A 14538-nucleotide genomic window follows, 5' to 3' on the forward strand; every position below is an offset into this window, starting at 1 on the left:
CAGGAACCCAGAGCAGTGGGCAGCCCCCTTTGCCTGAGTATACCTAGACAGATGTGCTACGAGAAAGAAACGTCCAGAACAGCCTCCCGGGAAAAAAGAAGTTACCTTGGGGAGGAACTTCCTTTCCTGCCCCCAAATCTAGAACCTTCGAAAATTGCATTTTGTTCATAGTCAACAAGTCAGAAAGAAAAAGGGGGAGGAAACAGCTGAGCAAATTGTTGGGAGCCACGAAAAGCGGCTACAGAAGATAAAGTCGCTCCTGCTCCGGGGATGGCGGTAAGGAAGCGGCCCCACGGGCCATCTTTCAGTCTGTCCAACAAATGCTCACGTTACCGCCCAGCCCCAGCTTGGGCTCCTTCCACCTCTCAGCTCACTGCTAGGAGGCCAGGTGCTTGACACGAAGGAAAAGAGGCAGCAGCAAGAGAGAGATCAAAACATGGGCTCCTGAGCAGAGCCGTCTCTCCTTTGCTTCGACCACTATGACAGTCACTGTGTCCCCTCAGAATGGGCGTGGTACACGTCCACAAGTGATAGATCACGAGGAACTGAGACTTCTCAAGCCTGCAGCCGGAACCTGAACTACTCCAGAAGGATGGGCGCTTCGGAGTCCTGAGCTAGCTCCTCAGCCTCTCTAAGGCTCAGTTTCCTATTCTAAGAAGGACGAGGACAACTAAACCCTTGAGGTAGCGTTAGAGAAAAAGGAGTCGGCACACGGAGAGTCTGGCCCGGACAGCACCGAGCTGTTATTATTCCCGTGCTACTTCAGACCTGTGCCCAGAACCACCTCAGTTGTGCTTCCAGCCCCTTGGGATTAGGCAGCACAGAGCTGACCCACTCGGCCCCCTTAGGTAATGAAGCTGGGCAATGGCCATGGGAGCACCAGGTGACTTTCATTTGGACAGACCTTTTCCATGTCCCATTTCTGCTCCTAGGACTCACCCGGGCTTTGTTAAAAACCTCACAGTACCAGTTACTGGCTCCCCCGGGAGACGAGCCACGTAGTTTACACATCAACTCAACTGACATCAGATTCCAAAGCCACGTTAGGGTGCTCCCAATGGACTTTTCCCAACTCAATCGCAGACATGACCCTAGGACATGCCTCTGCCCGGGAAACCAGAGGGGACGCACCTTCCCAACCCATCAACCCATCAACCCTTACCTGAGGGAGGCCAGCTCCCACCACTGCTCCACTGTGGATCATGGGCCCTTCCTTCCCCACAAAGAGCCCTGGGAACAGGTGAAGAAGGAGAGGCCATCAGTCAGCACAGAACAATCTCTAGGTCAGGAGACCTCTGCTACGTAAACAGTTAATTCTCTTGACAACTAAAAATCGGAGATGATCATGTGCTTTATAAGAGAGTGAGTCAAATTCCCATCAAATAAGAGGAAATACTTTTTAAACTCTAAATTGGGCACCAACAAACTACAGCTCATGGGCCAACACAGGCTCGCTGCCTCTTTGGACAGTCAGATAGCTGAGAATGGTTTCTATATTCTTACATGGATACATTTTAGATGGTTATGTAAGTTTAAGTACCTATAAAATATCTTCCATTTTGCCTCTTGACCCACAAAGCCTAAAATACTGACTGTCTGGCTATTGACACAAAAATCTCGCCAACTTTGCTAAAAGCTAACACCAGAAACCAACTAGCTGGTCGTTCTATTTCAAAACTGAATGGTGAGTTTGTCAGAGGTCTCTGAATGGTAACTTACTCTAACGGTGTCTGCATTTAAAAGGAAAACAAAACCTATCAACAAAAAGTGCACCTGTTTGAGGGTGGGCCCTCCAAGCCTACCCAACTTCATTTACACACTTCTTGCTTCTCCTCGTCTTGTCCCTTGAACACCTGAAAGTCAGAGTCTGAAAGGCGCTCCTTACCTCCGGCCACACTGAACAGCACTCCGAACACTTTGCAGAGCAGGGTCCGAAGACGGACGATTCCGGGCACCTTCACGCCATTCAGATAGCATTTGATCTCAGGTATTCCAGAACCTGCGGCCACTGGCTGGCAGGGAAAATGGGCACACTGTATGCTCAGATCTGGTGGCTCTATGGCCTACCCTCAACAAGCTCCCTACAGAGGGCGAAGTGACTTCCTCATTAGCACCAGCACCCCCTGGCCACACCCAGGGTTTCTGACTCAGTGGGTCTGAGCGGGGAATGGGGGAGCACGTGCATTTCTTACGAGTCCCCAGTGATTCAGTATCACCTGGGGAGCCATTCCACAATCGATGCAGGCACCCCACTTCCGCAGATTGATCTCATTCATTCCAGCTGGGGCCCAGGTATTCAAGTTCATTTCGAAAGGTCCCCAGGGGATTTCAATGTGCTCCCAAGGTGGAGAACCACCCTCCTAACCTAGATTTTTCCTCTTGAATCTCACCAGAGGCCTGAAACCTTTACTTTCAGAAACGTCTCTAAGTGGATGGGAGGCCACTTTCTGCAGGAATCTATACGCGTATTCCAAGTCTAATTCAGTTCTCTGACATTCCAGAAACGGAGTTGAGGAGAAAGAAAGCAGGATCCCAAACCTTGTAAGCTAAAAGGCAGCACCCACACCACCTCACCTCAATTAGGACAAGAAGGCTCCCCAAGAAGACAAAGGTCAAGTTGAAACCCAAGAGTTCAAGGAGGGACAGGGCCAGGCAACCTTTCAGGCTGCATTCCTCCACCGCTACAGAAACTGGGTTAAGGAAGAACTGCTCGCCAGGTAGCCGGGGGAGTTCCTGCAACCACTTGAGCCAGTGTGGCTTCTCCTCTTCTAAAACATGCCGGCTGCTTACTGCACACCTTCCTGTTCTCCACATACAAACTTAGTAAAAACTGCCTGAGATGGTGTTTTACATTAGGAACCATTTTTAACTATGAAATGCTTCAAACATTACAAAAGGTAACCAAAACCCATACCTCACAGCCCTAGCTTTTAACAAATCTCAACGTGATGTCATATTGAGGCAGGTTAGTTAGCATGTTGTTAGGTAGACAGGGAGGTCCCTGGTGGAATAAACCAGACAGATATATTCTGCAACTTCAGGTTGTGAAATCACTCCTTTGCTCCAGAACAAAATGTAACAGCGCCTTGAGGTTAATCATAAAATTCCTTTTGGACCCCAAAATGGAGTAGATCTGATAGGTAAGAGTGGGTTATTTTGCTAATTCCTTCAGGATGAGCTAACAGAACAAATCTGGTAGACAAATTCCATTAAAAAGCGCCAGCCCCCTTCCCCAAACAGGCAAGAGAAGGTATAAAAGAACTTTTGACTCAATCACTGGGCACCCCCATTCGGGACCCCCTCCTGCTTGGGAGCCTGACCCTTTGCTTTCAATAAACTATCCTCTTTTTAAAAAGTTCTCGCCTCTCCTTCGTCCGTGTTTCCATTCTTCGGTCTCACGAGACACAATCCCATCACTCACTCACACAAAAATCCCCTACATCATTTGGGGACTCACAGAGACATGTTCCTAAGTCAATATTTGCTCCAGGTATTTTTAAAAAACTAAAACATGAAGTACCATTAAAAAAAAACACAAAAACCTTTATGTTTCTGTCCCTGTCTCCCCTGGGAGAAACCACTAACCTGAAATTATTGTGCATCTTTCCCCCTGAAAAATATGTGGACGGAAAAGGGGCCACAGATCCAGGAGACTGAAAATAACCATGTAAGACAGTCTGAACAGAAACATTCCTAACTGAAAGTGAGTCGTGGCCGGTAGTCTCATCGTTGGCCTGTAGCTTCCTTTACAAAGGTCAACCTTTACCTCAAGTGAGCCTGTCTGTTGTCTTTTTGCACCTAAGACAACATACCCTTGGAATGTCACAGAGTAATTGCTTTTTCCGGACCCTCCAGGGGGCACAACCCACCACACCAGAGCAGGAAACTACAAAATCCCTCAGTTATCTTGTACTATCTCTCTGTGCTGTAAAATGCTATTACCTATCCTGTACCCACCAATGTAAAAGAAGTGTGTGTCTCTCCATTTTACTTTTTATCCAATCCCAGAGATTTCCCCGTTTTGCTTTCTCCCGTTGCCTTAATCTACAACCATGAATTTCATGTCACCCTCCTCCTTTGATTCTAATGTATAAAATAAGTTGCAAAATGGCCATTTTCTGGAGCATTTTTCTCAATCCGTTGAGACTTTGCTTCTCGGATATTATCATCAGTTTGGCTCAAATAAACTCCTATCAGCTCTATCTCAGGCTTGATGATTTTCCTTCACAAATAATACAAATGAAGCCACTTTAAAATGGAGTCAGAGCAGCTACTTAGAGGACTGTCTCCCGTCTTACTCCTTAAACATCTGGAATGTTAAAACTGGGCAAATTAACCTTTCAACGGGGCCTAAAAGCACTGCATTCCAGACAATTGTTTGCAAAAATAACAAGAAAGCTGACATGACTACCAGACTTTAACTGTTCTGTAGAATTAGCATTACTATGTCGGCTTATCTGCACCTTATGGATATTCCTTCCTTAGCGTACTAACACCCAAAGAAATTTCTTCCTTCTAGTCATGTAATTGTTCACCTTCCCTTTATCATAAATACCTCTTGCCTTTGCCTCCTAATCCGAACACTGTTGGGTTTCTGCCTGAATCAGTGTTTCCCAAATAGCTCTTCTTTTGTTGCCCCTCACTTTGGCTTTTTATTTTTAGGATAACACTTGTATATTTTCCTATGTATCCATACTGTTCTATGTTTCTAAAATTAAAATAATAGTATTGTATTTTAGGCACATATGACAACTTCCCTTTTTCTCTCCGTCAACATTAAGTTTTTGAGAATTAGCCATGTCGATCGATACACACAGTTCTGGTGCATTCATTTGAACTGCTGCATAAAATTAGACCACAATTTTCCCATGTTCCTACTTGGTGTGAATCCAACTTTCTGCAACCACAAAGCTGCAATGGACATCTTTGTAGATGTCTAAGGTCCACAGCTGGGAGAGGAATTCCTAAGCCATAGGTAGGTACACCTTCCTAGTTATTCAATTTTCATTTCCCTGATCAGTGGTGAGGTGAGCACTTCCCCACAGGTTTACTTATGGGCCACTCAATTTTCCTCTTCTGAGAACAGCCTGTTCTCATCCTTTGCTAAATTTCCTAGTGGGCTGTTTGGGCTTTTTTTCTTAGAGCTGCCATTCTTTCTAGTATATTCTGGATATGAATTATCTGTCTCTTAAATGCATAGCGAATAACCTCACCGAGGCTGGGGATTTGTTTTCCACCTTTGTTTACGGTGTTTTATTTCTGTTGTTTGGGGGGTTTTGTTTGTATGGACAGAACACTTACTTTGATGTGGTCAACTTTACTGATCGTGCACTTTGCGCCTTCTGGAGTTTTAAGAAATGATTCCCTACTCTTGACATCATACAGCCTCCTCAAGTGTTGTTTTGCCTACTTACAGCTTCAATCCATCTGGAATTAATTTATAGCACAAAGTAGGAATCTAATTTTATATTTTTCCAGCTGGATGACCAATGCCCCAGCGTCTTTCATTAAGCAATGCATTTATTCCTCACTGATTTATAACACTAACTCTGTTATAAATTTACTGTTTACATTTACTGCACTTCTGTTATAAATTTACTCTGTTTACATTTACTGCACTCTGTACAGGTACAGGCCAGTTCCTGCCTCCCTATTCTTATCCATTGTCTAATTGGGTGTTCCTGCACTAATGTGATACCATTTCAATTACTGTATCTTAAATTATATATATAGTCAAGTTCCCCTGCTTGTTGTACAAGACTATCTCAACTACTTTTGGCCCTTTACTCTTCCAAACAAATGTAGGAAGAGAATGTTTTGAGTTCCACAAATATTCTATTAGAATTTTCACTGAAACTACATTGAATTTACAGACTGATTGGGAAAAGTAGGCATCTTGGCTGTTTGTGTCTTACCAACCATGAATGTAAGTCTCTCTGTTTATTAAAGTGTCCCTTTTGTGTCCTTCAGTGATAACTGAAAATCTTAAAGCCAAATGGCTAATAAATACTACTGTTTCGTTTCCAGACAAGAAAGCCAAGTCAGGGACTGCTGACATCCGGGAATACCAAGAACGGTGAAAAGGATACATGTCTGTACCACTCCAAACTTGAGCTGGGTGAAGAGGCGCACAAAAAAGTCCACGAAGAGACCCACCTGTGAAAAGCAAGCGAGCCGTCACACAGCTTTCCCCCGCTGGGTTACAGGCACTCCCCCTAAGAGCACTGATTGCCCACTGCATTTACGGCGGCTGGTCACACGCACCTGCGTTGCTAACCAGCACTGGGTGAAGGGGCTTTCGTTAGTCACCCTGGTTCTCCAGGAGACCCCGCTCCAGCCTGGCCCCACCACCCGCCGAAGAACAAAAGCTAGGTTGAGAGGAGGAGAGTAAGATAAAGAGGGAAGGGATGCAGAAAAAGATGTGACCAAGGGAGACCATCCATGATTAGAGAGTAATAATTCAGAGCTGTGTGAGAAACTACTCAGCTGTTTTCAAAGGCAGTTTCAAAAGAAAAATTCCAAAATGTCTTTAGTGATGCTTCGTTGGCTAAGCACACAGCTTAGGGTATTACTTTGCATAACGAGATTCACTTAGGTGTATATGGGTTTTGCATGTTTGTTGTTACTATTTTATGTAGTAAGTCACTATTTTGACTTATGTCTTATATAGTCAATGGTTCCCCTGGTAAATAAGAGAAAATCACTTATGTTCCACTACTCCACTCTCGAAAGTCCCTACTCTGGGCTTAAAGGAGAACTGGAAAGACCTCTGATTTTGTAGATTCAGGATCAAAGGTTTCATGCCTTTAACTCTGGATTTCCCTCAGGCCAATGCCCAGAGGCTTTTAAGTATTGAAGCAATGAAGTGGTGACAGATCAAAGGGTAGAAGAGCCAAGAGCAGGAGAAACAGGTTGCTCCATTAAAAAGGCGGATATTTATATAGACTACACAGTGTTCATCACTGTGAGTCGTTACTGTCCAAAATAATTAAATCACCCAGGTTCCCCCTCCACAATGGTATCCATCAGAACGTTACCAAAGATGCAGCTACATGCCATTAGTCTTAACTAGCAAGATATTCCTTGACCTCTGAATTTACTACAGTAAAAATTTGACAGGTGCCATGAAAATAAAAAGGGCGGTAGATCCTTGTGGCTATATTATATTAAATGTGTTTAAATTTCACAGGTATATCATGCAGAGTTAAGTATGAGACTTGTGGTCACTCCTAGAGAAAGGAGATAAATAAAGCTGCTGTTTAGGAATACATATAACCCCCGTCATGACTGAATATTTGTGTCCCTCCCCCTAAAATTCATACGTTGGAATTCTAACCCTCCCACATGATGGTATCTGGAGGTGGGCCCTCTGGGAGGTCATTAGGTCATGAGGGTGGAGTCCTCATGAATGGGATTAGTGCCCTTATGAAAGAGACCCCAAAAGGGAAGGAGACTGGGGGAGGGCAAAACAGGTGAAGGGGATCAATTGTACGGTGATGGACAGTAACTAGACTTATAGTGATGAAACTATGTAGTATGTACAAATATTGAATGATAATGTTGTATACCTTAAATATATATAACCTTGTATACCAATCTTACTATGATAAAAACAAAACAGAGAGATTCCAGAGACCTTTCTTGTCCCCTTCTACAATGTGAGAACGCAGCAAAAAGATGGCCATCTATGAACCAGGAAGGAGGCCCTCACCAGACACAAATCTGTTGGCACCTGGATCTTGGACTTCCCAGTCTCCAGAACTAGGAGAAATAAATGTCTGTTGTTAAAGCCACCCAGTCTACGGCATTTTTGCTATAGCAGCCCAAATGAACAACCCCCTATTCTAATCTAACACTGTAGTGACAGAAAATCAGATTTGACATGTATTAATATCATTCTGATTGTCTGCTAACTTTCCCAGCTTGCCTTCGGTAAATCAGCAGTTATGGTTCCAGACTTTGTGCTTCTCTAACTGCAGGCAATGTTTCATCATCTTTTCTTGTCGGTGACTCAACTGTAATGGTGGACCCCATGCCTCTGCCCCCCAGCAACGTGCAGGAAGAAGCCCAGGGCAGCACCATCAATTCACGGAGATCTACGTGTCCCATTTACTGGCACTTCGTGCTAAAGAAAGGGCGTAATGTTCAGTTCTGCTCCCACCACTTTGCTTTTTTCCTACAGAGTGACCTCAAGGTCCACTAAGTACTCTCCCTCCTATGGTATCTACCTGATAGGACCACACCTAGAGACAGGACTGGACCACACCTTTGAGTGCTTTATAGGCTCACTTTCACTTCATAAAGTGAAAGCAAAAGAGAAGTATGAAAAACAGTGCAGGCTATTAATTTTAAAAAAAAAAAGAAGGGAAAAAGATAAGGCAGTCTCTGTTATAACGACCAACAACTTATTCACCAGGCTGGAGCTTACACTCTGATCCCTTCCACCCTTCTAGCCCACCATCTTCCCGTGTTCCGCCTGCTCACCAGCCCAGTGCAGACTCCGATGGCAAACACCACCATCCACTTCACCGCCTCGTACCTGCGACCTTTCTGTTTATAGGAAAAAAATGACTCGGTTACAGGGTTATGTTGGCAGCATGGAAGGAACACATTCTTGGTCAACCATTTTGAGTCAATTTCATATGGGCATCAAAAATGGCAAAAGTGATGTCTGATACGGAGAGTGTTTCACAATGAAAAAATAATGAACTCGAAGGGGCTTGGCCAGTGGGTACTCTGGTTGGCAGGACAAAGGTCCAAGGAATAAATGCCAGTATCTCACGAAAGGGGTTAAAAGGCCAAGAGACAAGGGTATTTACAGGAGCATTTATAACTGAAAAAGAAACTGTTATAAGACCTACTCAGTCCCAGGAGAGCAATAAGGGACTCACCTTATTATCCATGGTCTCCAAAACTTCCAGGTAAGGGTCATTGATACAGCGATCATAATCCAAACTCTGAAAGAGGGACATGTGGGTAACAAAGTCATAATCCCATTTTGAGGAAACAAAATTAAGATGATTTGTGTGTCAGCATACATAAAGCAAAAACGTCTGGGAAAACGGTTAACAGTGGTTACCTCTGAGGTGGTATTTTAGGAGGTGTTCCCATCTGGGTATTGTTTGAAATTTTCATAGGAAACATGGTGTACTTTTTACATTTGACAAAAAAATGTTTTTTCCTGATTACAAAACAAAAAACCACAATCAGTAAAAAATAATTCTGCTGGGAAACTAGACTCACCCATGAGTGATTAGTTATATATATATATATATATATTTTTTTTTTTTAATAAAGTGAGTGACATCACATCCTAGGAACAAACAGGGAAAGAAATCAAAATGTTGAAAAATATGAATAGCCTTTATACCAAATATTTATAGAAATTACTGGCCAATTATTTGCTTGATGGTTTTGTCTAATAATGCTATAACTTCACAAATACTTAAAAGGTTTTTGGATGTCCAGAACAGGCAATTCTATAGAGACACTAAGTAGATTCATAGTTTCCTAGGATCAGGGGCAAGAGGAATGGGCAGGGACGCTAACGGGTGCAGGGTTTCTTTCTGAGGTAATGAAAATGTTCTAAAATTGATTTGGCAATAGTTGTACAACTCTGTGACTACAATGAAAAATGCCATTCGATTGTACACTTTAAATGGATAGATTGTACAGCTCAATAAAATTTTTTAAAGGAACATTTAGAAACAACTGCAATGCCAGAACATCAATCTTTTTTTAAAAAAAATAAATCAGTTGAGAGCCTGACACTTTGTAAACATGTACCAAAGGGTATATAATGCTATTAAAATCAGACATTCTGACTTCTCCTTTGCCACAACTAACTTCCTTCCTTTTATTTCTGCTGTGTATGTTGCTCTTTGCTTTGGGAGACTAGCAAATTAAAAAAAAAAAAAAATTTTACAGATGCCCTGTTGGGCTGCCTGTGGTTATGAGCAAAATGGCGCCTGGCAAAGGAAGCAGGTGGGGACTGAAATGTAGCCCAAATTCAACCAGGAGGGACTCCTAGTACGCATACGGAAAACACCTTCGGGCAGCCCAGAGGAGGAGCCTTTTTTATCTAAGTCCTCTGCTCTGAGGGGTGCCTTTTCCTATCTCAAAAAAGCAATACAGGCTCTGTGACCTGCATGAAAACATTACTGTTTGTTAATGTTTCACAGATAGGGAGTTATTATACTTCAATGAGAATGGATGGATTATACATCTATGAGAATGGATGTCAGAAAGGGGAGTCTAGCATCTTGAAAGATCCCCAACTAATCAAAGAAAGAGCACACTTTAGAAAGATTTTCAACAGAAAGGGTTTTCTAGCTGAATAAATACAATCTGAGCAGTCTTTTCTGATTAAGTGCCTAGCTAAATTTGGTCTTACACAAAGCAAATGTTCTCAAGAAGCTCCAACTCAGAAGATGGCTAATTAAGAAATATTAATTACTAGTCAATGGAATTGTAACAGCTACATACGATGTCTGAGGGGTAAAAGATTGGGGGTGGTTCAATGAGGTGACAGCACAATATGGAGTGTCTTACACTAATTCTTGCAAATGTTTCAACTACGTACAGGAAACATATTTTAAAAATATGAGGAAATACATCAGTGGATACCATGCTTTCTAATTCATTAAAAGAAGTCCCATCAGAGTAGAGTAGCACATTAAACTACACCATGGTGGTACAAGTGGCAAATTCCAGAGTCCTAAAATTATTTTGTCAAGTAAATTTCAAAAAATAAATAAATAAAAATGATAAAGGAAACACCTACAGATAGAAGAAAAGAAATTTAAAAGATATAACAAGAAATGCAATGTGAGGACCTTATTTGGAACCTAACTTAAACAAACTAATAAAAAATACATATGACATTTATAAGACAACTGGAAATTTGAACACTGGATATTTGATATCAAGGAATTATTGTTAATTTCTCAGGTGTGAAAATGGTATGGTGGTACATTAAAAAAAAGTTCTTATCCTCTAGAGCAGCATGTTGAATTATTTATGGATAAAATGATGTGATGTTTAGAATTTCCTTCAAAATAATATGGAAGGGAGATGAAGAAAGAGTGAAGAAACAAAATGGACTCATCATAGCCAAGCTAATAAAATTACTTAAATCAGAATGGGCTGAGATTTTATTTTACTTAAATGAGTCCGAGGACTTAAACTTTTGAATTTTTCAGTTGTAGTTCAATGACTATAGACATATATATACACACATATCCATATATGAAAAAGGAGCCACGTTAAACCTGAAAAGCTCAAGAGACTAAAAACAACTACATACGATAGCGTGAACATAAAATTTCCTAACTGAAAGTGAGTCGTGGTCGGTAATCACATCCTTGGCCTATAGCTTCCTTGACAAAGGTCAATCTTTACCTTAAGTGAGCCTATCCGTTGTCTTTTTACATCTAAGATAACATAACATGCCCTTGTAATGTCAGTAATCCCTTTTTCCGGATACCCCAGGGAACACACATCAGAGCAGGAAACTACAAAATCCCTCACTGTTATCTTGTTCCCCAAATACCATCTCTATGTGCTGTAAAATGCTATTAACTATCCTGTACCCACCAATGTGAAAGTGTGTATCTCTTCATTTTACTTTTTATCCAATCCCAGAGATTCCCCCCTTTGCTTTCTCCCATCCCCTTAACCTACAACCAATGGATTTCATGTCACCCTCCTCTTTTGATTCTAGGGTATAAAATAAGGTGCAAACCTGCCATTTTCCGGAGCATTTTCTCAATCTGTTGAGACTTTGCTTCCTGGCAATTGTTGTCAGTTTGCTCAAATAAACTCATAAGCTTTCTCTTAGGCTGGACGAGTTTTCGTAGATATATATATATATATATCCTCTAGATAATCCTCTGAAGAACGTAGGAAAGAATGTTCAAGTATCCAGACTGCCTGACATCTGGAAGATTACCATCTCAGAACAATCCAGAAGCTAAGAATGAAGGACCAATTTTTTTCTCAAGAATGTACTTTTTGCTTGTAAGAACTCTCAACTTTTCTCTTTTCTTTGGAACACTCTATGTTACCTAGTAGTGTTTCCGATTTGCAAATCTTAAGACTCTTGAATAAAACTTTGTCATTTAATTCAGTGAAGCCTCCTGATTCATTTACTCTTGGTGTACAGGGACGAGGACGGGAGCATAGATGAAACAAGGTCCAGCATGAGCTGAATGTTGAAGCTTTGTGATGAGTATGGGGGTTTCAATATATTATCATGTCCATTTTTATGTATGCTTTAAATTCTCTGTAATAAAAGTTTTTTAACAAGAAAATTCAGGCTCCATGACAACCATAACAGTTAAGTTAAATTCTGCAGCTAAAGATGAAATATTAAGAAAATTAGTCTGAGTATGTTATTGCCCTAGGTTACTGAATTTTTTAAGTCTACATGATATTTTTAAAAAAGCGTCAATCATATACATGATTATTCCACTTTTTGGAATTAATCCTAAGGACATAATTAAGGATGAACAAGAAAGGATGGTCACAACCATGCAGTTCATCAAATAGAAAAGTCAGATTAAAGAAATGGTGGCACAAATACTACTCCTCATTTAAAGATATTGTAGAAAAGTATCTAGTAACATAAAAAATTATTATCAAGTGGGGAGAAAAACAGATTAAAATATTTAGTAGCATCTCGCTTTCCTTACTTAAAAAAAAGCACATACGTAAGCATAAGAAAGGGTATTTAATAAGGTGGTAATAGTCATCTTTTAATGAGTGGTGTTATGGGTTTCTCTCTAGCTTCTTGTTGTAAATAATTTAAGAATTCTCTATCACAATCATGGCTTATTTCTGTCATTTCAAAAGTCATAGCAAAGTTATCGTGAAATGATTACATGATTAAAAAGTCATGTGTGTTAAGTTTCACTCCTGCAGTGTTGGCCTTACTAAACACACACACACACACACACACACACACACACACCGGCTAAGAGTCCCTTGAAATAGGGAACTGAAATCAAGAACATTCCAGAGAGAAGCTGCGTGAGCAGGAAACAATCTTCTGAAAACTAAGTTTTCTCAGAAGAGAAGCAAGGTCTACTGGCCCAAGACCTGTTATGAGCATACACTGTCACTGGCTTTGTCTCTGGGTCTCTACGCGTTGCAAATCAAAGAGTTTAATGGCACACACATACTTTATCCAGGTTAAGCTGCCATAAATCTATGAAAGCACAGAGACAGCCAGACCTTGTTTTGCAGTTGAGGTGAAAAGAGGGCTTGTTAAACAGCCCCTTTCCCAGAGGGAAGTCACCTCTCAACCGACTCACTCCCTAGGAGAGAAGGTCAAAGAGCACCTCTTGTTAGAATTCTAATGCTTTGGTCTGAAGTGACCAGGTCATTCGCTACTTTTTTTTACCCAAGGCATCATCCAAGAATCTCACCTCGTAGTCTTTCCTTGGAAGAATCTCATCCTCCTCTTCCTGAGTTTCTCCAAGGATGGTCTAGGGAAACAGATTCACAGTAGGAACACGCTTTTAATGGTTAAAAGTGGAACAATGCAGAAGTTTTTACTGAAATCAGTTGCTAGTTTCTAACTCACCTGGAGCCATTATCATCAATGGGAACAAGACCTCAAATGAAAACCTTTTGGGATGGGGGTGAATGTGGGCGGGGGTTCCAGCTCTTCATTTCTACTGATAACATTCTCCAAATAACCACTCTTGTCTTCAGGACACCTCAAAGATGTACACTGCTAGCTTAAGGGGGGGGGAAAGTTCAGATTCCGTCTGACAATGTGCGAATCTGAAATCAATCAGAAGGGGCCTGTCAACTGGGGACCTAGCAACTCAAGTTTTCCCAGGGTGCTTTGCAGAGGGAAGCTCAATTGTCAGTGACCCAGAAAGGGTGAGGGACAGAGTGAGAAAGAGCTGGAGAAACTAAGCCAGGGGCATGATAAGCACGAAATCCAGGGAAGAGCCTCACTCAAAACTCCTTTCAGATAGAAATAAAAGAAAATATATATGGGATTAACTGGAGCTGGCCTGGATTGCTCCTCAGATTCCAGGGAGGAGTTAGGAAAAAAGACTCCAGACTTGGGCACGAGAAGCTGGAGAGATGCTTCGAGAGACCCAGCTACGGTCCCCAGGCCCTACTCGCTACCACCTGCGGGCCAGGCTCGGCCCAGCCCCACCTCCGGCAACGCCTCTCGCCGTCCCTTAGCATCCTCCCCTCCTCAGCCCCGCTCCGCCGGAGCCTTACCAGCTCCTCCGGGGTGCGCGTTTCACGCTCACCGCAGCAGCAGCACCACCTGCAGCAGCAGCACAGGGACCCCCTGCACCCCGCCATCGTCCTCTTTTACTGCCACTCCGGACCCCAGTGCCAACCCCCTCCCACTCGGGGTCCACGCCTCACGTGACTGGCCCTGGGAGGGTCACGTGGCCCTCTCGAGCTCGGAGACCGAGACTCCGAGTGGCTGCAGACGGGTGGGGCGAGGACCCTCATCACATGACGATGGTAGGACGGCTTCCAACAAGGCCGCTGGGCGCGGCCATG

The 14538-nt window shown here is 42.5% G+C and overlaps 1 protein-coding gene across 2 annotated transcripts in view; it reads right to left on the reverse strand.

The window, feature by feature from the left end:
* Window positions 1-14455, reverse strand: part of CLCN6 (chloride voltage-gated channel 6) — a 31632-nt gene extending 17177 nt beyond the window's left edge. For both annotated transcript variants that reach the window (XR_013993885.1, XM_081057792.1), the window contains exons 1-8: window positions 14245-14455; window positions 13428-13487; window positions 8892-8957; window positions 8485-8550; window positions 6090-6156; window positions 2575-2681; window positions 1886-2012; window positions 1163-1230 (exon numbers count right to left, since the gene is read on the reverse strand). Coding sequence is in view for 1 of the 2 variants with exons in the window: in XM_081057792.1 (XP_080913918.1) it covers window positions 1163-1230; window positions 1886-2012; window positions 2575-2681; window positions 6090-6156; window positions 8485-8550; window positions 8892-8957; window positions 13428-13487; window positions 14245-14331 (648 nt within the window). In the remaining variant the exon portion in view is untranslated. The remainder of the gene's footprint in view (window positions 1-1162; window positions 1231-1885; window positions 2013-2574; window positions 2682-6089; window positions 6157-8484; window positions 8551-8891; window positions 8958-13427; window positions 13488-14244) is intronic.
* Window positions 14456-14538: the final 83 nt, after the last annotated feature.

The sequence above is a fragment of the Rhinolophus hipposideros genome (assembly GCF_964194185.1).
Source record: "Rhinolophus hipposideros genome assembly, chromosome: 8".
Classification (NCBI taxonomy): domain Eukaryota; kingdom Metazoa; phylum Chordata; class Mammalia; order Chiroptera; family Rhinolophidae; genus Rhinolophus; species Rhinolophus hipposideros.